Source organism: Stenella coeruleoalba, assembly GCF_951394435.1.
Source record: "Stenella coeruleoalba genome assembly, chromosome: 10".
Classification (NCBI taxonomy): domain Eukaryota; kingdom Metazoa; phylum Chordata; class Mammalia; order Artiodactyla; family Delphinidae; genus Stenella; species Stenella coeruleoalba.
In genome coordinates this window covers 79,170,112-79,195,139 of record NC_137156.1, presented here as the reverse complement: position 1 = coordinate 79,195,139, position 25,028 = coordinate 79,170,112, and the positions used below count along the sequence as shown (strand labels likewise).

Below are 25,028 nucleotides of genomic sequence, written 5' to 3'. Positions count from 1 at the left end.
TTGTTTCTTTTCCCGCAGGGAAACATTAAAGATGGTTTGAAGAGTGAATTTTGGTACAAAGTGCCAGTCAGAGCTGTCTTTCTGGCTTGGCTAAAAAGAATCACTTAGAAAGTTCCCAGATGGATATGCTCTACAAAGAACCCATGAGGAGGAGCAGTTATACCTGTTCTATACCTATAACAGAAATACCTGTTCTATAGGATTAGGCTGGCCGGCCCCCACAGACCAACACCATTATGCATGCTTGCAGTCACGCCCTGGTCCTGGTTGCCTTCCCAGCAGAGGCTGTTGGGCACAGTCTTGATTAACTAACCAGCTTGAATAGAATCCAAAGTAGAACCAAAAAACTTAAAAAAAAAAAAAAGATCACGTGAAGGGGCAAGAACGCTGGAGTCAGACACATGTGGGTTCAAACCCTTGTTCTGTCACTAACTAGCTGGGTGACTCTGGGAAAAGACCTGACTCTATCTACTTGGCAGACTCTTCATCTGTCAATCCTACCCTGCAGGGCTGTTGGGATTAAGTAACAGAGTTGTAAAGCCTGCAGCCCAGGGCTGACTGTGGACCAGGTACTGGGAACTCCAGAGGGAGTAAGTGGCCCCCTGTTAGTCCAGGTAATGCCAGTTACAGACTCAAGTGAGAAAGGCCAAGCAGACAGAAATCAGTGAAGAACAAACCAAAACCACTTACTCTACCTTCCCCAGTGTGGTAGAGACTTAGTTTATAGATCTACTTTACATGTCAGTCCAGGAAGATACTAAGCTCTTCTCAATCAAGAGCTCGGAAGAACAACGTTTAGAATTCATTAAAAATGAATAAGGAGGGGCTTCCCTGGTGGGGCAGTGGTTGAGAGTCCGCCTGCCGATGCAGGGGACACGGGTTCGTGCCCCGGTCCGGGAGGATTCCACATGCCGCAGAGCGGCTAGGCCTGTGAACCATGGCCGCTGAGCCTGCACATCCGGAGCCTGTGCTCCGCAACAGGAGAGGCCACAACAGTGAGAGGCCCGCGTACCGCAAAATAAATAAAAGTAAAAAAATGAATAGGGCTTCCCTGGTGGTGCAGTGGTTAAGAATCTGCCTGCCAATGCAGGGGACATGGGTTCAAGCCCTGGTCCGGGAAGATCCCACATGCCGCGGAGCAACGAAGCCCGTGCGCCACAACTACTGAGCCTGCGCTCCAGAGCCCATGAACCACAACTACTGAAGCCCGCATGCCTAGAGCCCGTGCTCCGCAACAAGAAAAGTCACCGCAGTGAGAAGCCCACGCACCGCAACGAACAGCAGCCCCCGCTCACCACACTAGAGAAAGCCCGCGTGCATCAACACAGCCAAAAATTTTAAAAATAAATTAAAAAAAAAATGAATAAATTCACACACCAACCAAAAAAGATGCTCATTCAAACTAAAGTTATTTTATAAGTAAAAAGTTGGCTCATTTTCCTGATAGAACTGAGTCACTTAGGAAGAACTGCAGGTGAAAAGGAAGAAAGTGAAGATCAAGTTTATGGATCCAAGGGTGGCAATTTTATGTGGATTATCAAAGCAATGATTCCTAAAACTCACAATTTTTTCTCTAAATGAAACTCACACTTTGGGATAGATTTGGTCAGGTAAGGTTAAATAGAGTGCATACTCTGTTACAGAAAATGCTCTCTATAACTGCTCCCATTTAAAGCAATGATTTTTAATAATCAAGCTTACACATAGCTATAAAATGTAAAACACAGGTAAACATATAGAGCTCCTTTGGCCAGGCACAGCAATTAATAATTACATATACCAAAAGCTCAGTTTAGAAACGCTGGGTCATTCATTAAGCAGCCCTTTCAAAAAACTAATCGAATTGTTTACTTTGACATCCAGGTTGAAAATAACTGCTATGTACTATTACCCAGCTCCCGGTTAACCCAAAGTAGCCATCATAGTTCAGTTTCAGGCCACCAAACACAACTCATGAGGCATCATCTGTCTTTCACAAGGATTATGACCCACTATGAAACATCTAAGATCAGGGCCTGAGGCAGACTATATATCAAAACTGCATATGTGTGTGTCTGTGTGTGTATATATATATATAATATACATAAAATTCAGTGACTGACCAGGCATACCCAATTCAGCATTATGCTAAGCAGTATCTGTGAAACCACACTTTGGGTGGACACATCTATTTTTTTTCTTAATAACTATTACAAAAAAATCCTTGGGACTTCCCTGGTGGCGCGGTGGTTCAGAGTCCACCTGCCGATGCAGGGGACGCGGGTTCGTGCCCCGGGCCGGGAAGATCCCACATGCCGCGGAGCGGCTGGGCCCGTGGGCCGTGGCCGCTGAGCCTGCGCGTCCGGAGCCTGTGCTCCGCAACGGGAGAGGCCACAGCAGTGACAGGCCCGCGTACCGAAAAAAAAAAAAAAAAAAGTGTGCCAAGGTTGTTTGTTTGTTTGTTTTTGCGGTACGCAGGCCTCTCACAGCTGTGGCCTCTCCCGTTGCGGAGCCTGTGCTCCGGACGCGCAGGCTCAGCGGCCACGGCCCACGGGCCCAGCCGCTCCGCGGCATGTGGGATCTTCCCGGCCCGGGGCACGAACCCGCGTCCCCTGCATCGGCAGGTGGACTCTCAACCACCGCGCCACCAGGGGAGCCCCTTGGCACACTTTTAAAGTCACACTGTGGACTATGTGTGGACATAAAGCATTTAATAGTGTCTCCTCACTACTCTCACTGTCAACTTCTCCCTGTAAACGTTCTTATTCTTTTCTAAAAGCACTTTCACGTGTCTCACCAGCAAACACAATCCAACTCCACTCCTTGTCATTACATATTCTTTTTTAATCCTATATCTGCTTTTTCTTTGATCCAATTTCTGGAGGGTCCCCAGGGACTCGACCGGACTACTCCAGAGCAAGCAAAGCGTGGTCTGATGCTAAAAAGGAAGCAAATCTGTGGGACTGTCCCGAAACATTCAAATCTCAAGTTGTGGAATCCAGAACTGACCTCTGACACACAGTGCCTCAAAGGACAGTTCACCAAAAGCCAAAACCAGAGCCGCGAGGCAGCCTCAGAGCATGCTTAGGTGGGTTACAAATGGCACTGGAAAACAGTGAGGAAGAAAAAAAAAAGTCTTTACACAAAGCACTCGGCATCATTTCCACTAGAGAGATTTAACTGAAAAGGATGATTTCAACACTGGCTGCCCTAACAAATTAGTCTCCAACTGCGACTTCTGCCAAATGCATTTCTCCTCCCCCTAACGCAGAATGTTTTTAAATTAAAACACGAGGGGAAAGTGCAGAAGAGAGAGTCATTTACAGCACTTGGGCCACTTGAAACAACTTTTCGCCAAGGTCTATAATCAAATTATCAAGCTCTTGAAGTCAGTGCTTTATGACGGAAATAAAAGCCCCACTAAAGTATTCCAGGTCCCTTGGCATTTCCACGTCTCTGGGCAGGGCGGCACTGCAGCATTCCCATTCACACTAGCTGATGAAAGAGAACAGATCACAAAGGGCAGATTACAAGGGAGAATGACTCCAACTCCGGTGGGGGAAGGGACAGGCGTGAATGGATTGTAAATAATGTTGCTAAGAAAGGACCACAAATATGGCAACCTCAGATAATCCTCTTGCCAGGAATTCTTCCCATGGGGACTGTTCTTTCTGAACTTTGCTTTCAAGTATGTGAGAAATATGAAAACCTTACTGAATATCTGGAGGTAGCCCTCCCCTGCTGTCTCAACTTGTAGGTCTGTACAAACATTAGGAAAAAATGGCTTTTAAAAATTCCAAATACTTTATTAAAGGAGATGGAATGATAGAGAAAAAGAGGGGATACTGGATGGTATAACAACTGATCACCTCCGTTGGGAGAATATCATTTCTTCATAATCGTTGTCATAAGGCATCTTGTTTAAGGAACATTGAATGGTCTGAATAAGAGTTCATTTCCTTAAGGGGGCCCTTCCTATCCTGTTCAAGGTGCAGACTTCGAACTGAGAGTTATCATCATGATTTCAGACAGACACACACAGATGTTTTTAGCAAATACAACTTTGGGGAAAAGGCTGTTACCGTCTTGAGCAAAACACAGCCACCAAACTATGCCACCCCTGTGATGTTGCCGTCACCATTTCTGGCTACAGGATATCATGCAATGAACGACATGCTGGCTGACACTTCCACTTTGCTAACAGTCACAAGCAGCTCTCTCCGCCGTCCTCAGGACACACACTGTTACCCAAATGATACTGGCAGAGTACAGCAAGCACTCACCCTGCCTGAAACAAACAGGATCGCAGGTCTGAGCGATGCACAGCATCTCCCCCGAATTCGCTCCCATTGACTTGAAATGTCGGCACGCCTCAGGTATCAACATGTGAGAAGAAACCAAAAGCCAAAACCAAAACTCCATCAGTCTCCACTTACTTTTGCTTTAATCCTTTATCTGCTGGAGGAAAAAGCATCCCATACGTTTAGCGATCTATCATTTTAAGTTTAGCCTTCCAATTTGTGAACACCTTGCACAGGTCAAGCATCGACATCCTCAGTCCTTACGCAAGTACCTCTCTAGTCACGTTTTGGGTCTGGTTCCCAGTTTTTCTCTAATGAAAGATACAAGGCTATCATCAAAATGCAAAAAGTATTAAGAAAAACAAGCTATGCCTTTACCACTCCAATCCAGTTTTAACACACACACAAAGGGTAGGGGAGAGAGAGAAAATGAAAAGAAACCTGGCAGAACTCAAACTAGAGGAGTTCTCTGTTTTTGTTCTGTTCCTTTGTTTTTTAAAACGAAAACTTCTGTGCAGGAATCCCCTCAGGGAGCACTGTCCTCTGAGGCCAAGAGGAGCAGCAAGTCCAAGGTGCAACGGAATGACAGCACCATCTGCTTCAGAGTGCTGCGCTAGTCTGTAAGCCACATCCTTATTGCTGTTTCCCAATAGTTTTGTGGCCTTTATATTTCACTTTATTGGGAGGAAGGTGGGGAAGGGGTGAAAAGACCGTGAACCTGGGAATAACAAAAACCCCAAACTCACAACACAGCCCTTAAAGTCTCCTCATTAAGCGCTCTGTTAATAAGGAATGGGTGATTCATGACGTAACAATGCCAACGAGGAGTCTGCAGCACGTGTTTATTTTTTCTGAAGACAGAAAACAGCGTCTGCCCCACCTACAGGATGGGGCTGTCAACTAATCAACACCAAAAGCGATATGCAAAAATGAAACCAGAAACAGCAACACTAAAACTGCCTGACGAGAAATAAGAGTTCTTAGAAAAATCAATTTTAGGGCATTAAACAGCAATTTGAATAAAGGTTTGAAAATCTGTTTGTATTTAAAGTTCTGCAAACCAGTAGCTAAATTTCAGCCTCAATGAGAACCATCCGGTCAAGCACATTACTGCAGGAGGCATTAAAGGTGAATCCAGTGAAAACTAAAGATCTCAACTGTCACCTCACTTCCTGCTTGCAGACGAGGCATGAGAGAGTTAAGGTAACTTTGAGAACAGCCGCCCAACCCACCCAGGAAGAATCTGCTTGGCTGTACTGGCTACCTTAATAACACAACCGAAAAAGAATAGTCTTTTCTGGCAGTCAGTCAGTAATTAAATTTTTATACACTCAATTTAAGTTACTGAATGACTTCCCAGGGTTACTGTTTGTATTCTGAAGTTGTTCTTCCTCTTGACACAGTGTTCTGCTTGAAACTTTGCTGTGGATTTGAAGTATCCGACAAAACAGCTTTCAAACACGTTCTACAGGAAACACGGTGAACTGCCTGTCATGAAACCTCACTCACCACAAGTGAGATAAAAAACAAACAGTTAAAGCGTGTTACAACGTTCGTCCATTTTTAGAGAGCGATGTAACCACTGCTCTCCCTGTTTTGAGATATGGGCACCGTTTGGTGCAAACCTCAGCATTTTGTTGGAGTTAACAGCAAACTCAACTCCTGCCTGCGTTTGACCTTTGGCCAGATCACTCAAATGACATTTCAGCATGGCTCCTGTGGACGGCCGGCAGCAGCTAATCCCTCTAGCTGCGATTACCCCCCTGCTCCACGGGTCTGCAGAGCGCACTCTCTCCACCACTTCAGCCACGAAGTGCTCCGGGCCTGCTGGCGGGGCAGGACGGCCACCAGAGGAAGGGGGCCTGCGCCAGCTTGCCACACTCGGCTCTGCGTGGGTCTCTGTCCTGTTCCCAAAGACCTAGCCCACCTTCCGCAAGCTCGTCCAGAACTGGGCCCCGGGCCAAGTCCAGCCTCGGAAAACTGCCTCGGAAAACTTACCCGGTGGAGCTTTCAGCCCCCGTGCGGAGGAAGGGCTGTTCTGAAGAGGCTTCTTGTTACCTTCCATTCACATAATTTGGTTGTGCTTCATTGCACACTTGCTACTGCAGGCTTGCATCATGATTTGAGTCTGCCCACCAACTCCAAATATGCTCCATGTTTGGTCTTATGTAACATTTGCTACTACTGTAAAAAGCACTTGAATTACAAAGGTCCTGGCAGATCAACAGAAAACAAGGGGTGGAGTCTAATTTCATCTAATATGGTCATACAAGGCGTCCTGGCTGGTGTAAATGAATCCTTCTCTTTGAAAGGCAGCTGGCCAAAACTGAGGGAGATGGAATTTATAAATTTAACCTGCTAGAATTAGAATGTAAATTACTCACACCTGATTTTCCTGAGTGAGTAAAATGACAACTATTACCAGGTATATTAGAAAATGTACTTGATTCGTTATATATCTACACTTTAAGCCTGGACAAACCTACAAGTTTTAATGTTATACATTTTTACAAATATCAGCAGTCTTTCTCCACATTCTATTTCCCCACGATCTATACTTTAAAACAACAGAAGTCTGTTATACCTAAGCACACTTTTCCTTAAATCTAGTTAAGAAAAATCTTAACCCATTTTCTGTGCATGTTTGTAAAACAGTCTCATTTCAGAAAAAATATACACCTTATTGTCCAGAGTTCAACCACTGGATGACCGACTAAAGCTGGGGAGCTTTTAGACTTTTAATCCCAAAACTTCTCTAAGTGGCTCTTTGTAAACCAGGCCTTCCTGGTTTAGCTGTTTGTCTGTCTTCAGCCCTATTACACTCCCTGCGTCACTACTCCCCAATCTTGTCAATCGCCAAATCTTACTATCAAATAGACGTGGAAAAAAGCAGCCAACAGATCTGAATTTTATGATAATAAAGGCTGCACACATAAACAGACTCAGATGCCTGATAGTTCAGAATGAACACTTTTAAATGTCAAAAGGAGGGGGTAAATTCCTCTACAAAATACCATCACCCAACACAGACTATTTGGCACAAAGTCATGAATTACATGTGTGGAAAAGATTTGGCCTGGAAGGGGTGGTAAAGAGTTGTGAGGCATAGGAAATGGCTTCTATTAGACCAGACACAAATTCTACATTTACTGTAAAACAAAAGAGTAGTAGCCACACTGCTTTATTTTCACAGCAAGCATTCAGACCCTAACCACAGCAGCAATATTAAGATCTAGAGGGCTTTCTGAAACCCTCCCCCGACCCCCCACCAGATTTCCGGTTCAAACAATGCAAAACTATGGTGGTTCTTAAAAGACAGAAGAACACAAGGAAAGAGCCATCAGCGGGACTAGAAGCACAGGATGAGCAAATCTTTCCAAAGTTAATTAGCAAAAATAAGACATTTAGGTTAACTCACTGACGGGTTTCTTAAGCTAGCAGGAGAAAAAAACATTCTATTGCCATACTACCTGATTGCAGAAAGTTTTTTAGCATCATTCCCTGCATCCACCTGCCCTCGCCCTCACCAAGGGGGAGCTGAGGAGTCTCCCTGACACCATCAATGGCAGAACTGAACTGGGATAAGAGGACCTGACTCAGACTAAGCCTCAGCTTCACATCACTGCACCCCTCAGCCTGGACACCAGATTCCTTGCCAGTTTCCCAGCACAAACGCTTGCCTTTCTAATGTTCCCTTTTGTAGATGGTGATGGTGCTAGTGGGGAAAACAATCCTTACGAGAACCAGCCAACCCAAGACAATTTTGGAAAGGACGTCTTTCTGTAACCTGGAGGAACTTCAGGATGAGCTTCAGCAAATCTTCGTAAATGCTACAAACATACGTCTACACTTAATTTCATATATAAACAAGAAAGAAACAATCCGAATTTATCTTTAAGATCTGTATCAAAGAAGGGATGAATGATAGTGCAAACCAGAAAAATTAAAATTTGTACAATAAGAATAAAAACAAATACACAACAACTGGGCATATAAAGCTCAGACTGAACTTTTAAACACATACCGCTCTTAATACCCTGAGTAAAATACTTAACCAAATACCACCCTGTTCTGCTTGGAAAGCATTATTACTATTTTCTTCAAACCACTTCTCAATATCCTATCCAAATAAAGTTTATATTGATATTAAATCTCCCAATGATGGATCATATTTCAGTGCCTAGGTCTGGGGACATGGTCACATTTCTTTTTTCTTACGAAAAAATAAACAGACTACAGACTAAAAAAAGACTACGGACTAAAATACCATTTTAGTAGAATAACATCCATGCCTTACAGACCAAAAATTATAGGTATTGGCTGTGGTGTGGATGGTGTGCACTCATCAATTTTACTCTGGTTGCACAAAGGGAGTCCTGAACTGACACAAATTCTTCTGTGAATTAGCCCGCTCCCAGCAAACAAGCAAACCGGCAGCTGCTAGGAGGGGCCACGAGGGCTTGGGTTTGGCTACAGCCTCAGCACTTTTAGTTGTGTAGCCTTGGGCAAGAGACTTCTGTCCCTCAGGGTCTGTGCCCTCCCCTGAGAAGCAGTAATACTGCCTCCTCTAACAGGGCCTCGGTGAGGAGTAAAGGAGGTGACACATGTAATGCAGTGCCCAGCACATCTTAAATGCTCGATAAGTGTCAGCTATTACGATGAGAAAGAAGGAGAAACTGGATGGTGGACATCATTTAAAACAAAGGAAGACCAAAAGAAAGACAGCGGTTTCTGTTACAGAAACTAGTGAGGTCCCCAACACATCTTGGGATTTCCTAAATCCACACCTGAGAAGCCAGCAGAGGTGTCATTTGGTGTTCTGCAGGACAACAAACGAGCTGTTGGCAGTTGGGAAATCCTGTGTTCCTGTCACCAGCGGCAGCCAGTTCTCCAGCTTACAGCAAGCAGCACAAGCCTCCACTCACTCCACTTCACTGTCTCAGCAGGCCGGGCCGAGTTATAATTGGCCTTAATTGGCACTTACAGGAGCTTTAACATTCCTCACCTGCTGCCAAGGAGCACTTGAAAGGGGGAGAAAGTATTTTCAAACTTGGAAATACCAAGCAATTCATTCAGCTGTGGGCCGGGAAGCCTGCTATCCAGAATCAGATTAGCTTCACCAAGAAATGCTGCTATGTTATTATCCAGTGCTCATTAGGTGCTCACACAGGATTAGGAGAGGTGGGAGATGAAGTTTAAAAGGGGATAATTCACCTTGGGGGCTAACAGCACGCAGCAGCCTCCCTCTGGCTGGCATCGTCTGATCTGTTTGGTGGACACTTCTTCAGGGCTCTGCCACACTTCGTGTGTGTGTCCCTTTTCAGCTGTTCAGATTGTTCAAAGGCAGGCAAATGAAGTATAACCTCACAGCCTCATTTACATAGGCTTTGTGTGAACCACAGTCTGACCTCGGCCCAGTCATTATTTGATACACAAAGTGAACACTGTTAAAAGGTGACCAATCACACCAAATTCAAGGAGGATAATGAGATCAGAAATAAAACTGGCAATAGTTTTTCACTGGCCCCGCAACTGATCTCAACAGAAATTACTGTCTTCTAGAAGACTACACATTTTGCAGAGAGGACTCTCAGCCTCACAGAACTAGATTTCTTCCCTAAGACAAATTCCATATAGAATGAATAGAAATCTCCCACAAGTGCCAGGAAAACTGCCTATAATTGTTTAAACGAATATTTTAAAAATCATCACTCATTTTGAAAGATCTCTTTGCCTCGTATCATTACTCAAACTATCACTCAAACTCAGAAGACACATGCTACACTGGTAGTAAACAAAAGTTTGCACTTGTTTGCGAAACTGACTTCAAAGTCAAATTACAATTAATCACACTTGTGCATATGCGTGTAAAACACTGTAAGAGGCTTTAGAAAAATAAGAAATGGAAGTTTAGAAAAATAAATAAAACACCTACTCCTGATGGTGATACTGTCATACGTGGCTAGTAGAGAGCCTTTTTGGAAAACAACATAGTAGCAGCTATTAACAATGCAAATAAATACCCTTTTTGATCCCAGAATCCTTTCCTGAGACTCTATCCCATAGAAACAAAACCACCAGCAGTTAAGGACTTATGTAGCAGGGTGGCTACTGCTGCTTTGTTCATAGAGGCAAAAAGCAGGAGACAAAGTGAATGTCCACAGACAGAGGGTCTGGCTGAGGAAGCTACCGCACAGCCGCACCTTAAAAAGGGGATTAGTATTATCTTGGGATGTGAGTGGATCTCCATGTTGTATTGCTGAGTGGAAAAGAAGCAGAAGTATGCATAACAGGATCCCTTTTTTTTCTTTTTTTGGGTAAAACTATGACCAGTAGCCCCTGCTAATGAAACATGGGATTACATGTGTCTGTAAAGAGTTATGAGCATGAGAAAAAATATAGAATGATGTATACTAAGTTACATACTAAGAATGTACCTAGTTACATAGATGGATTACAGAGTGGAGGACTGTTACAGTTGGAGAAGGTGGGGAGTGAACGCCAAAGAAACAAGAAAGATGGGTGACTAATAAGAAAATAAATAAATAAATAAACATTAAAAAAAACAAGAAAGAAGTAGGCTGAACTGAAAATAGCATGTTTGAGATTACTACATTTGTGTATCCATGTAAGTATATATGGCGGATGTATGCATCTCATATATTCCCATATCAATCAAAAAATCCACTAAGAAACTCACTTGAGTTTTTGTTACAAAAAATGCACTGTGAAGAAAGTGGAAGAAAAATTTAAACAGTATGAAATTCTGGTATTACATCAAAGCACTTTATCCTGACTGTGGAACCCATTTCATTTGTTTGGCTACACAGACTGAGAGTCTAGTAACACAACTGAGCACAGTAAGAATAACATAGAAAAAGGCCTATTAGCCACTCTTGCGAAACAACACCTGAATTTTCTAAAGCTCACTACAAATCTTCTATAGTAGGAGTTTCAGCAATCTTTTTAAAATATCAAGCATAAGAAGTAATGAAACAAATTTCATACTGGAGTTTTTCACCCTAGGAGACTACAGATCAAGAACTATATCATGTGTGATTAGGGGCTGATGGCTTGTATTTTAAATTGAGGTAATTACCTTCCTCCATTTCTCTTTTTATTAACTTTCAAACACACAAGAGGAAAACGTATACAATTGCTTTGACGTTCAAATTGAGAACTGTTGTCTTAAAAACAGAATAGAGAAGTAAACCTAAAGACTGGAATTTCTATACACACAATAAGGAATGAGGAAGGAAACAGATATATTTAGCCATTGCCCCCTCCCCCAAACCAGTTTTAGGGGTTTGAACTAGCATGTGCGTGGGAGGAACTACCCCAGCCAGGTAGTAAGTAGGTGCTACTGCATATCCAAGCGATAAAAACTCCCTCTTCTGGTCAGATATAAGACCACAGCTTAACGGGGTTGACATAGCAGGTGTATGTGTATCTTAACTAGCCAACCCACAAATTAGCCTTGTGAAATGACTGTCAGGAAAAACATCTTTCAGCAAATATAACTAAAATATGGATTTATATCCTGAAATGTCCCCTTTAAAATCTGAAGCACATCCATCCTAATAATTTCTGTATGTAGCAGACAAGAGTAGCACAGGCGAACATTAACAATTTTTATTGAATGACTGATGCTGCTGGAAACTCACATTTTCACTGCCTCATTCTGGTGACACAAATCAGACCTGTTGAAGTAGTTCATTCAATCACAGTAGCACTAACCTGGAGGGCAGCTCTGACCAGCCTCCAGGTGGAAAATCAATACACTGACATACTGACAGACATTCCCAAAGAAGAATGGGTTTAGGGCTTCCCTGGTGGCGCAGTGGTTGGGGGTCCGCCTGCCGATGCAGGGGACACGGGTTCGCGTCCCGGTCCGGGAGGATCCCACGTGCCACGGAGCGGCTGTGCCCATGAGCCATGGCCACTGAGCCTGCGCGTCCAGAGCCTGTGCTCCGCAACGGGAGAGGCCACAACAGTGAGAGGCCCGCGTACCGCAAAAAAAAAAAAAAAAAGAAAAGAAAAAAAAGAATGGGTTTAAAGCGCTGCACGTGATAATGTAGCACTAACAATTTACATGTCCACCAATAGGGGACAGGTTAAATTAAGTACATTAAGAAAGTGCAATAATAGGCAATCTTTAAAAAGAAGGAAGTAATGTGCATTAACATGGAAAAATAAGCTAGATCACTAAGTTTAAAAAAGTGAACTTATAATAAGTCTAATTTTCCATGTGTGTGAGAAAACAAGAAATACACAGCTAAATATTCCTTTGTCCAGGGTCTAGAAACACCCCAAGAGTTTATGTCAACCTGTACCCCTGAAAGGTTAAGATGGAGATTTACTTATTCTGACCGCATATTTAACCTCTTGCTGATGGTTACTGTTTTTCTTTCACAATGTGCATTACTATGTTAATAATGAAAAAATCAAATACATGTGTTTTTCCTTTTTAATCAATAAGTTTCTATTACCCAAATGAGAGCATCCCTTTGTTTCCTGGCTTACATGACTAAATTACTGTTCCACTAAAAAAAAAAACCAAAAAAGACAAAACCAACAAAAACCCAAAAGAATAAATGACCCCAAAGTTTGGCATCACTGCAATAACTATTTTCTATCCCCACAATCTCTAGAAAATGTCTAAAGACTGAATGAATATAATACATCAAAGGCTTTTCATTCAGGTCAGTACACCTCATTAAAACAAAACAAACAAACAAAAGCCCATATACAAATTGAAAGAACAACCCCATGATCTACAAGCTAAGTAAATCCATCCAGCTGCTGAGGCCAAAGCCCCAAGAGCCATTTCTCATCCCTTCTTCTCCCGTATCACTCAATCCCAGTCCATCAGCCACCCCTGCTGGCCTTCTACTTCTGTGCTGATTCCCAGTCTATCCGCATCTCTCTGCCTCTGCTGCTACCACCTTCAACTTAAGCTTTCTCTCCAAATCCCACCCTCACCTGGACTAGTGCAATACAGCCCACTAACCGTCTCCCTGCTTCCGCTCTTGCCCTCTATGTTCCTCAGAGCAACCATGAATCACATCAAGACACTTCCTTGCTCAAAATCCTCCAGTGACTCTGCATGGCCTGCATTGGCCAAGCCTGGTTCCTTCCATCTGGCGCCAGCACCCCTTTCTCCAACCTCAACCTGGACCCCTCTCCTCCCTGCACACTGTTTTTCTACCTCCTCACTGGCCTCTCTGCCAAGGTCATTCCCTCCCACAGGATCTTTGCACCTGCTATTTTCTCTTTGTGGAACACTGCTCCTCCAGATCGTCAAATGGCTAGCTCTTTTTCATCACTGACCTTACGCATCAACTCCTCAGAGCGGCTTTCTTTGACTAGCCTTACCAGAAGTGCCTTGCCCCAGTTATTCTCTCACACTATCCCAAGCCTTTATTACTACCTGAAATCATCTTATTTTACTTGATTTCATCTTTCTACCCTAGAAAGATTTCTATCTTTCATCGCTCTACCCTCCCTAAGCTGCATGAAATCAAAGACACTGCTTTCCTAGTTCAGTGGAGAGCAATGCCTAGACAGGAGGTACTCAATAAATACTTGTTAAATGTGAATGATATTATTCATTTCCAGTTTATGATTTTTAAAAAAACGCAAAGGCACAGACATTAATAAAGGCCCAGATTTCAGTATAAAGGAAAATCAATGCATTTTATAACTAGCAATTAAAATGCTGCTCCTACAAATAACACCATTTTAAATGTATTTGCTTTTGTATTACTAAGAAAAAAAAGATAAAATTACATTGATCCTTTATCTGATGCTGCTGAAGTTATCTGAAATTTTTAATTAGCACTATTTGGCTTGCGGTAAAGAAGAACTGAATTCACTGCATTAATTTCACATCATGCTGTTCAGTGACAAGAAGCTTAGATCAAATAGTTAACTTGGAATTTCCTTCGAGAATTAAACTAACGTCTACCCTGACATTGCTCACGTTTTGATGTGCCTGCTCTGGTTTGCTCCCTTCCCTGGCTCAGCCCCCGACTGCTGGAGAAAGGCCTGGCGTGTGTCTTTGAAGTAAAAGAGTGAAGTATTTTTGGCTCTGCAACAAATTTCAATCTTTATACTGACTGCAGAAATATGCCAACCAATTCTCTAAAGAAGCTGGAAAATGTTATGAGGCTGTAACAAAAAGAGGAGTAGCTTGGCTTTGGATAACTACTATGATTTAGGGTTAAATAAAGTAGAACGGGCTGAAGAGAAATCCAATGACTATGCTAAATCAAATATCTACCTACTACCATTACGTCTTCAAATTACTAAATGTCCTCTCTGAGGTAATGGCTTTACAATGCTGACCCAGCCACTCTAAGCAAACTTAAAATTCTACCTGAACTAGAACATCTGTCATTAATGACAGTTTTGTGACATGTGGAATTCATTACATTTACTCTAGATTTTCTTTTAACTCTATACATCCTTATTATATGCAAAAGAAACAGATGTAAGGAGACAGAAAACCCAGCCTCGGACATTTTATCTGTGTGAATGAAATTTAATTTAGGAGTTTGATCCGTAAACTGGGAATAAAACCATCCATTCAGTGGGTTGCTAAGAACAAGAAATAAGATAATACGTGTGCAAAAACACTTTGTGAATCAAGTACAAATTATCATTAGCCTGTGGGCTTTTAAATGAATGCCAATCCTAAAAAGATTAAGTATCACTGAAAGTTTCAAAGTAGAATAAGAACCAGATTATAAGAATGTAGAGGCCAAATTTAGCTAACAACTGGAGAGAAAAAAGAAACATTTTTTTCTTTATCCAAAATCAAAGTTACTTAATAACCAAATAAAACAACTCATTCAAAATACCTGAATATGTTACTTTCCATGTCTAAGTCAATCAGATGACAAGAGGGAGAGGGTGTTCTTTATTAAACAGCAAAACCTCTGCTCTGTGATGCAGATTAACTTAATTATGTGATGGCAATCATTGGTCACAACTATGTGAAATTGTTGTCAACAATGGGATCGGCATTTTTACCAGAAACAGCCCACGGGATCTCATAGAGTAAGATTCATTTTGCTCTCACACTGACCGTCTTTGAAACCAATTAATTAGCTCAAAAAAGTATGAGTAATTTCTGTTTACTCGTCCTCTGCTGAAAATGACATTTTAGAAAAATATAATTTATCCTGGCACCTAAAAGAATCCAATCCACCTCAGTGCACTTTAAGGAACGTTAAGTCCAAGCAATACATGTGGCTGTTAATTTTACAGGATTTGTAGTATCTGCAAGCGGAGAAAGCTCTCAGATTGCAGAGGTGTTTCTGCTAAAGGTACCTTCACAAAGCTATGAAAAAGCCATATTTATGACATCCCCATCTGTGAAGCAAGGTCTGAGAGAGGGGCAGATGTTTTACACCGAGCCCAGACTCCCACCTCACTTACAGCAATGGGACGGCACGCAACACGTGATACCGATGGATAAATGGCAAAGGGTATTTAACTGTGATCCTTTTGCAGATCAACATGAGATCTGAGAATACTGCTCGGTAAGGCATTTCCTAGGCTAGGGTTGGCCTCAGGAGACAGCTCCCTGAACATCAGAGGAAACCAAATCCAACAGCTTGAGCTGGTGTTTCCCCAAACATGGAGTAGGTTATCACTCTTCAACATTAATAACATTAAATCTCAAGTGAAAACTTACTCCCTTTCCAAATCTCTTTCAAGTCTTCTGGTAACATCACGCTACTCTGTGGATGACACTTGCCTAAAACGTGCTAGTCTTGCTTTTAACTAAGAGAGCAGGCTTCAAGGTTCAGTGATGGCATTGGCAAGAGCAGCAACAAAGGATTTAATCTTTTCACTGTGTTTATTTTCACACTTACCATCTATGGCAAAGAAGAGTAGTTTTCCCGTTGATGATTCTAGTAAGGTTTTCTTTGTGAAAGATTTATTTAAATAGAAGTGGTTTGATTTAAAGAAAAAATATTAAGTGGCATTAAATAAGCAAATCATAAAGATGGAACTCGGTGGATCGAAATTGGGAAAAGGTAGCAGAGGTACATGTGCTCAGGGACTCCGGGCTGAGCCACAAGGTGAAAAAGTAGGTCACCCTAACTCATCAGAGGCAAAATACTTCAACAGCTGACATTCGAGCAGGTTTCAATTAATTATAGAGATGCTAAACGTAGCACCTGTCCAAGCTGAATTAACATCACTCATTTATTTCACCTAGGTAAGATCAGCCTATGTCTGCCTAAGAGAGAAATTATCGTAGTCTTCACAAGGAAATTCAAAGAGAAGCGGCAGAGCACAGAGCAGTGCAAACACACAGCTTCTCAGAATCACCTGCGAGGCTCTTTCAACACAGAACCCCACAGGCCCCCCACAAGTCATCAGCTGATCCTACCTGTTCAGATCCAGAGTAAAGGCATGTACACAGGAATACAAAGTTTACAAAGTTTACTTTGTAATACAAAGTAAACAAAGTTTACGCTATTCAGTAGCCAGTTTAGGACCAACACACTTATTACTGAATGATCAACTCAGATTCCCAACTTGGTTCACCACCTCAAAAGAAAGGTGCTTCTGGCCATAGGGAATGTCACCATCTCAGCCCTCTTTCATATGTAAAGTTTTAGAGGCAAATGTGAGACTTCTAGCAAATAATACAGAAAGTTTAAAATCAGTTAAAAAAAAGCAGGGGCCTCCTTTCATGCCATCCTTGCTAGACTCAACGAATCTCGGAGTGCTGATCTGCGCCAGTCACTATGCCAAGCACAGGAATACAAAGCAGCAGCCCCTACCGAGTGAGGGGATCTGCTGTGAGCATAATGCATCCTGGCCAGCTTGTGGGCCAGAATCAGCCTAGGGAGCTGTGTGGAATGCAGATTCCTGGGTGCTGTCCCCGGCGACTCCCAGCCAGCTAGTCTGCAGTGGACTGTAGGAAGGGGCCACTTAGGAAGCTCCCCTTTGATGTGGAGGCACAGCAGGTTTGGGATCCACTGATTCAATTATATTTTTAAATCTGAAAATTAGCAGGAAGAAACATCTCACTCCTAAAAATACTGAATAACTGAAGAGAAATATGAGGCAGCCTGGACTATTTCAAAACATTAAAACAAAGCATGGTATTACTATGCAGTTTCCAAGAAAGAAAGCCATCTATACTACAAGAACAGTCAGACTATGAAACTAGAAATGCCAAAATGACACTACAATCACTCACCATCATTGCTCCAGTGGAAATCCTGCTTAATAGTCAACTCCCAAAGAGGCAGCTCGGCTAGCAAAGGAGTACTGGCACACTCCACAGATAGTACACTGCAGGTGTGGTTCAAGACCACCGCAATAAAGTGAATATCGCAATAAAGCAGGTCACACGAATTCTTTGGTTTCCCAATACTTAGTTATGTTTACACTATACCGTAGCCCATTAAGTGTGCAATAGCATTATGACTTGAAAGAATGTATATACCTTAATTTAAAAATACTTTATTTAAAAAAAAACCCTTTATTTCTAAAAAATGCTAACCATCATCTGAGCCTTTAGCAAGTTGTAGTCCCAACAATAATCACTGATCAAAGATCATGATAACAAACATAGTAACAAAGAAAAAGTATGAAATGTTTCAAGAATTCCCAAAATGTGACACAGAGACATGAAGCCAGCAAATGCTACTGGAAAAACGGCACCAACAAATGTGCTTGATGCTGGGTTGCCCCCAACTTTCAATTTGTAAAAGATGCACTATCTGCGAAGAACAATAAATCAAAGCACAAGTGAGGTATGTCTGTAGGTCTCTCGCTACTATGGGTAATAACCTCCTCACCAATTCAGAATAACATTTACCACCAACATGAACTGAGTTATAAGCCTTGCTGCCATTGTAGCTCCCTCCCTGTCACTGCCAGGCAGCAGTGGTTTTAAAGGAACCGCCTGCTGAATTTTGTAGCAACTGCTCATTTGTTCATAAAAGTCACAGATGAATATCAGTAATACATGAATTCACAGAAGACTGCCCACCCACACATTTTCACCAATTTCATCAAAAGATAAGACAGGGCTTCCCTGGTGGCGCAGTGGTTGAGAGTCCGCCTGCCGATGGCAGGAGACACGGGTTCGTGCCCCGGTCTGGGAAGATCCCACATGCCGCGGAGCGGCTGAGCCCGTGAGCCATGGCCGCTGAGCCTGCGCGTCCGGAGCCTGTGCTCCGCAACGGGAGAGGCCACAACAGTGAGAGGCCCGCGTACCGCAAAAAAAAAAAAGATAAGACAGTAGAATCTCTCCTTTAGCAGGTATGAGTTCTTCCTAATATAGTCATAAACAGATTGCAGAAATTTCTTCAATTTCAAAAACATTTTTGGTCTTTTGGTGTTAACTCTGGAAAACAAACATGTAGTGATAAGCCTTCTGGAATGACAACAAAGAAGAACGGGTTCCAAATACTTCTTCCTGTTACAGCCCCTCACCCCAAACACAGAAGAGACACTGGCAACATTGGGAATGGTTCTTGGTCCTGGTCCCCTGACTGCCTCTCCTTTCTAGGTGAGTAAGATGTTACTCCCAAACCAGCCGAGAGCCATCACATGGTGCCTTCCTCCACTGCGTGGAGTTGCCCCCAAGCCCACACAACTATCCATCTCCCAACCTCCTGTTTTTTCCATCAGCCTTCTCCTTGGCTGCTGCTCCCAAAGAGGGACCTCCTTCTACACTTCCCAGCTGAATCCCTCTCTCAGCACCTGACCCTCATCCTTCTGCCAGACTCTCTTCTTTCTTACAGCTTTAAATTTCCCTTGCCACAAGAGGGTCCAAAGTCCCCACCCAGGGGCCTTTATCAGTTGCATTTCCTGCCTGGCTGACAAAAGGCACTGGATTATGTATGTAAATCCTGCATTCACACCACACCTTCTTCTACTTTGGAAGTTACCACGATTGCTTTGTCACTGAACAAGTACCTTATTAGCAGACACTGTGTATGCTACATATTGGTAGATAAAAAGAGCAGAAATATGATTTTAAGACACTCCCTCCCCTCACCCACACCCCGCCCCCAATACACAGACATTCTATGAGAGAGACAGAGGGAGAGAAATAAAATCATCTCCATGAAACGTGCTGTATGTAACTGAGTGAAGTGCTTCTGGAAGAGGGGACCAAGAGGGCCCCCTTCTGCCTCAGGAAGTCCTGCAAGAGGTAACACCTTTAAGTGTGCCTTGGTACAAACAGCAGCTGTTTTCACACTCCTTTCTAATCCACTTTGCCCATTCTCTAGAGCATCACTAAGTCACATCACTCAGGTGCTAAAAAACCTGCAATAGGTCCCCACCGACATATCAAGGCCAGGGGTGTCTGATGGCACTGAGTCTCTCTGAGCAGCCCCAGCCTGCCTTTGCACACAGCTTTTCCACACATGGGTACACCAGCTCCGGCCAATGGAGACTCCGTGGAGTACATTCCAGACAGCCTGGAATTTCCTGCCTCTGCACTTGCTCCCATCATCCCTGCTGCCAACCTGGAGCCACCAAACATGGCTGTTCAGTGCACAAGCTGTGCAGCTGTATGTGGCAGCCCTGTCCATCCATCAAAACACTTCCAACTTTAGGGTATTATAGTTGATTTTTTTAAAGTATTTTCTGCATTTTCCACAATGGACATGTATGTATTACACACCTAAAAATTGACGGGAAAAAATGTGCACATGGGAAAAACAATCCATTCTGCTCTTCCGAATAGCCTAATGTGAAGGCTGTTTCCTTTAAGAAGCCTGCTCTGAGTTACTGTGCGAGAAGCAATCTGTGCCCCTCCTTATTCTTAAGAACTTGGACTGTTTTATGACTTTCGCCACATCCTCCTGTATCTACGGCTGTACCCTTTTTTCTCTCTCATACCTATCAACTGTCAGGCACTGCATGAGGGGCTTCACCATGCTGTTTCATTTCATCCTCTCTGGAAACCAGTGAGGTTGCTATTACTGTCCCCACATTATAACAAAGGAAGCCAAGGTTGGAAAAACTTGCTCAAGACAAAGAATTAACCTATGGTTCTTGCAAGTTTAGATTTAAATCCAGTCTAGTCTGGCTTCAGAATCCTTAACTCCAAAATACTTGGCAACTAACTGCCTTTTCTGATACTGGCCACTTAAGAGTCTTCAGCAAGGAGACAGTATCTTATTCAGCTTTGTACTCACTCTGGTGCCTACTCCCAGGCCTCACTGAGAACCACAAACTCAAAGAACTTTTTATAATTACAAAAAAGATTCCTTGGGGTAAGAGGTGGGATGTTGATTATGACACTGACTCTTACAACTGCATCCAGCCCGACAGAAAGCCCTGTAGGTTCAAAGCTAGCTAGGCTGTGTCCCCAGCTCTACTCCCCCACTTAGCCTTAGTCTATTATCATCTTCACCTCTGAACCATTCTCCCTGCTTCTACCCTTCTCCCACAGTCTACACTCAGCAAGTCAACCAGTGAGGTGGTCCTGTGTTACTCCCTTACATAAACTTTCCAATGCCCCCAAGCGGCTTCTTCCTCTGGCCTACAAGCCTGTACATGAACAGGGTCCTGGTTCAAAAGGTCTGACTTCCCAAGTCTCTACTTCCCTCACCAACTTCACTAGCCTTCTTCAAGTCTGGGCACCGGCTCTACCCTCTGTATCAAATGCTTTTATTCCAGATCGCCACATGGGTGGCTCCCTCTCATCACTTAGGGCTCAGGTCCCCAGGGTCACCTCCTTAGAGGCTTTGCTTGAACACGCTATTACAGAAAGACCCTGTTGTTCTTCCCTGTCTCAAGCTTGCATTTGTAGTCATGAGGACAATGACAAAACAACTTGCAGTCATTTAAAAAAATGTGTCTCGTTAGTTTTGCCTTTCTCTCCAGCTAGATTTTAAACTCCACGGAGGTAGGAATGATACCACATCCCCAATGCCTGAAACAAGGTGGGCACTCAAATACTTTCGAGTTGTTACTGAATCTAACTGGATATAAAATTAAGTTTTATGATCGGAATTTTTTTAAAACACTTTAGGCAGCATTATGACAATGGAAAAACAAGCTTATTTGGATTCTCACATGATTGACATCAGATAACAACAGGCTTGGAGCCTAAAAGAACAGGGACAGCTCAGAGGTTCATGAAACTCCTGAAGTCACAATGCTTCATTCTAAGTACATGCGCATTTTGATGGGGCAAGATAGCATAGCTTCATCACATTCACAAATTACAACATCAAGATACATTTAGAACTACTGAACTTGGACATTTCAAAATCACATTTCCTTTAAAAAAGCCATGCCTCTATACTCTGTGTGTGTATATATAATTTTACCAACCACTGAATTCACAACCGTGGGATCTAGAAGGAAACAAACCTTTTACTACACTGATGCAATATTTCAACAAAGATTTTATAAAGTACACTTTTTCCCTAATTTTAATAAAAATCAGAAAATGCACATCCCTTTCAAGAAAATTCAGAAAATACCCAACATCTGATAGGCATTAACCCATTCAATGAATTAGAAAACCTACTTCCTGACAGGGGGAGGGGTATTATAGCCTACCCATGCTGTCACTGGTTTAATACTGCTCTACCTCTTACCCTCTAATAATGATTTTTAAATGGTTAAGCACTTACCATAATGTGATTGAAATGCCTGCGGTTTGACAACCTGATTACAGTCGTTACACACCACCAAGTAGAAATCATCGTGGGCTGGACAGAGACCAAATATTGGCATGTCTGCAATAAAGAAAGAGAGCATCACTCACTCATGTGGTTCCTGTTAATATGAAACCATCTGGGGTGGCAACACTTTCTAAAGGAGCTGCCTTATGATAAAGTACACAGGATAAAAGTTGTTCCAGTTTAAAAGTAACTGATGTGACACACCATGACTATTAAAACAGAGAAATCAAATCAGGCTTACAGAAACACCGTTATAAAGTGTTAAAATAAAATGCACGAGAAATCATTAGTATGAGGTAAACCAGACAAATCTTTTAAAATGCGAACAATGAATACATTCACACAATAAAGCAACTTTAGATGAACTCTACCAAGGGTTATGAGGAAGAATCTGCAACCACATAAAATGCCTAGCAATTCACAAAGCTGTAGCATCTAATGGTTTTGTTTGGTTAACTATGCATTCTATTCCAGCCATCTGGTCTCTGCGTTCTATGCAACCATTAAGAAAGGAAGCAGAGGTTTCACTGAAGAGTAAAACTGCTGGTTTTGTCAGCATGTAATACAAAGAAAATGATTTTCGTACTTTTTTTTCTTCAGGTCACAACTAACCTCTAGTCCTTTGCTTGCACACTGATGCCACTGGACAGAAAGAACCTCAGTACAAGCACAACATTTCACACATTAATCTCAGTTCAGTTACCAGAATAGGGCAAGATACAAGTTGGATTTTTTTTGTACTAAGAAGTTAATTAAAATACAAATGTAAAACTAGACTATCTGCATATACGTGAAAACGAAGTACAGTAACTTGATACCTGGTAATATATGGTTAACTAAAAAGTCCTAACTGGACAATTAATTATTAGTAACAATCCAGGGAACAGAGCTAACAGTTCAAATCCAGAATCTAAATCTTTTAAATATTTCAGACTTGGCATTTTACACTATAAGCACTATTTAGAACATCTGCAATGAATGGATAATTAGCACATTTCAATTAGGCAAATATTTTAGTAGACCAAATACCAAGTTTAAAGAGGGAAGAAAGATCCAAAAAGCTGATTAGCATCTGCTTTCTTTCCTGTTAAGATTTAATTTCACACTTTCTCCAGCTTGGGTGGGCTTGGTGGTTTTAAAGGAAACAGAAAATGCCCCGAGGTGATGTAAAGTGATGATAATCTCTAAAATGTCAAATTAGGGATCTAATAATATCTACACACAGCTATAGGTCAGATTTTCTTAAACAGTTTCTATTACACTGAACTGCACAGATAGCTAGCTGTGAACCTGAAATATACCAGGGACCAACAGGATTCCGGGATGCAGCAGCAGCACTGAGCAGGTTCTACGTGCTCCGATCTCATTTTATCCTCACAACTACTTGGGTAGATACCATTATAACCCTGCTCTGGAGAGGAGTAAACTGATTCACAGAAAGGTGAACTACTTTGTCTAAGTCAATAGCTGAGATTTGATTCTGACTCACAACAATGGGTTGAATTTGGTCCCTTGAAGACCGAAGGAATATGATTTCTAGAAATTCCTTCCAGATTCCAACTCCAACAAGTTGAATGTCAGGGCTGAACACCTTTGACGGAATAAACTGATAAGACAACAGAAGAAGTTTCTAACAGACTGCTGACTTCTGTGACTAAGCTTAACAATTTCACGAAAAATAAGAGCCAAACAATGTGCTATTTTCCTGGAAAGCATGCCCACATTGAGTTAAAAATAGTACATGTGGGAGAAGGGGAAAGGTTATATCCATGCAATGATCAACAAGTAATAAGCCATTTTCAATGGCTACAGTTTGACATGACATTTCCTTTTTTCTTTCTTTTTTTGGCCATGCCCCGTGGCACGTAAGATCTTAGTTCCCCAATCAGGGATTGAACCCACTCCCCCCTGCATTGGAAGCGCAGAGTCTTAACCACCAGACTGTCAGGAAAGTCCCAACATTTCAGTTTTAAAAATAAAAATTTAAAGTAGTTTACTTTAAGTTCCATATATCCCTATGCTAAATCATTCTGACACAGGACAATTAAGTATGAATTACAGAAATGGCAAAACATTCATAACTTACAGCTGAAAAGTATGAAATGCCTATACACATCAAATCAACAGTTTCATTCATGAAATCAACTTGATCAGTTTTATTAATTAAACAGTAGTTAAAGTATTAAATTAAGTGGTCTCAGTTTAGACTTAGGCCTCGGCAATGTGCCTGGTTTGTGTGATTTCTCACAGCACTCTATTACAAGCCATGCTGTTTAAAATATGTCACTTTGCCAGATACCAGATATTGCTGGGGACTAGCTTCCCACCCCTTTATAAATAAGCCAATTGTAAAAAATTAAAAACTGTATAAATCCTTGCAAATAATAAAAATTTAACTGGCCACAATGATGTTTATGTAGAAAACTGTTCTTTTTTTGTTCTGATTCCTTTGATCCTTTTGTGAGACTCAGAAATACTAATAAAACTAAGTGAGTAGGGGTCATTCTGTGAGGGACCAAGAATTTATACTTCTGTAAAAAGGTTCAATTTCCTCAATAACTTATAATTATTTGCAATTGATGACAATAAAGATGATAATCATAATGATAAACAGTTGGCATTCTCTGAGAGACCACTCTGTGCCAGGTTCTCAGCTAAGCACTTTTCATAAGGTTTATCCTTCAATATAATCTTCATTTTACCGATGGAGACAAGAACTTGTCTAATTTCACCCAGCAAAAAAGTACAACCAGGACTCAAACTGAGGTTTTTGCACCATCTGTGACCTCAATTCCACGCACACCCACCCCCCCCCCCCACACACACATACACAATCCCTGTGGAAAAAAACATGGTACATTTAAACGCACTTCATGCTACCCTATGAAATCAAGTTCCTGTTCGGAGAACCTAAAGCAACTTTAATTTTAGCTTTCTGAATTCTTTACTTTCAGATATCCATATTTGGACGTAAGCTAAAGGATACAAAATAATTTAAATAAAATGTCTTCTTTGGGGGAAAAAAAGGAGTTTATATCCTTTTTCTGAATTAGGACATTCC

General features: G+C 42.0%; 1 protein-coding gene across 1 annotated transcript in view; it reads right to left on the bottom strand.

Moving 5' to 3' along the window:
• The window catches only part of ATXN7 (ataxin 7), a 130,365-nt gene that overhangs the window by 28,984 nt on the left and 76,353 nt on the right, over positions 1-25,028 (bottom strand). The window contains 1 exon segment of the mRNA XM_079934236.1: positions 21,917-22,021. Coding sequence (XP_079790362.1) covers positions 21,917-22,021 — 105 coding nt within the window.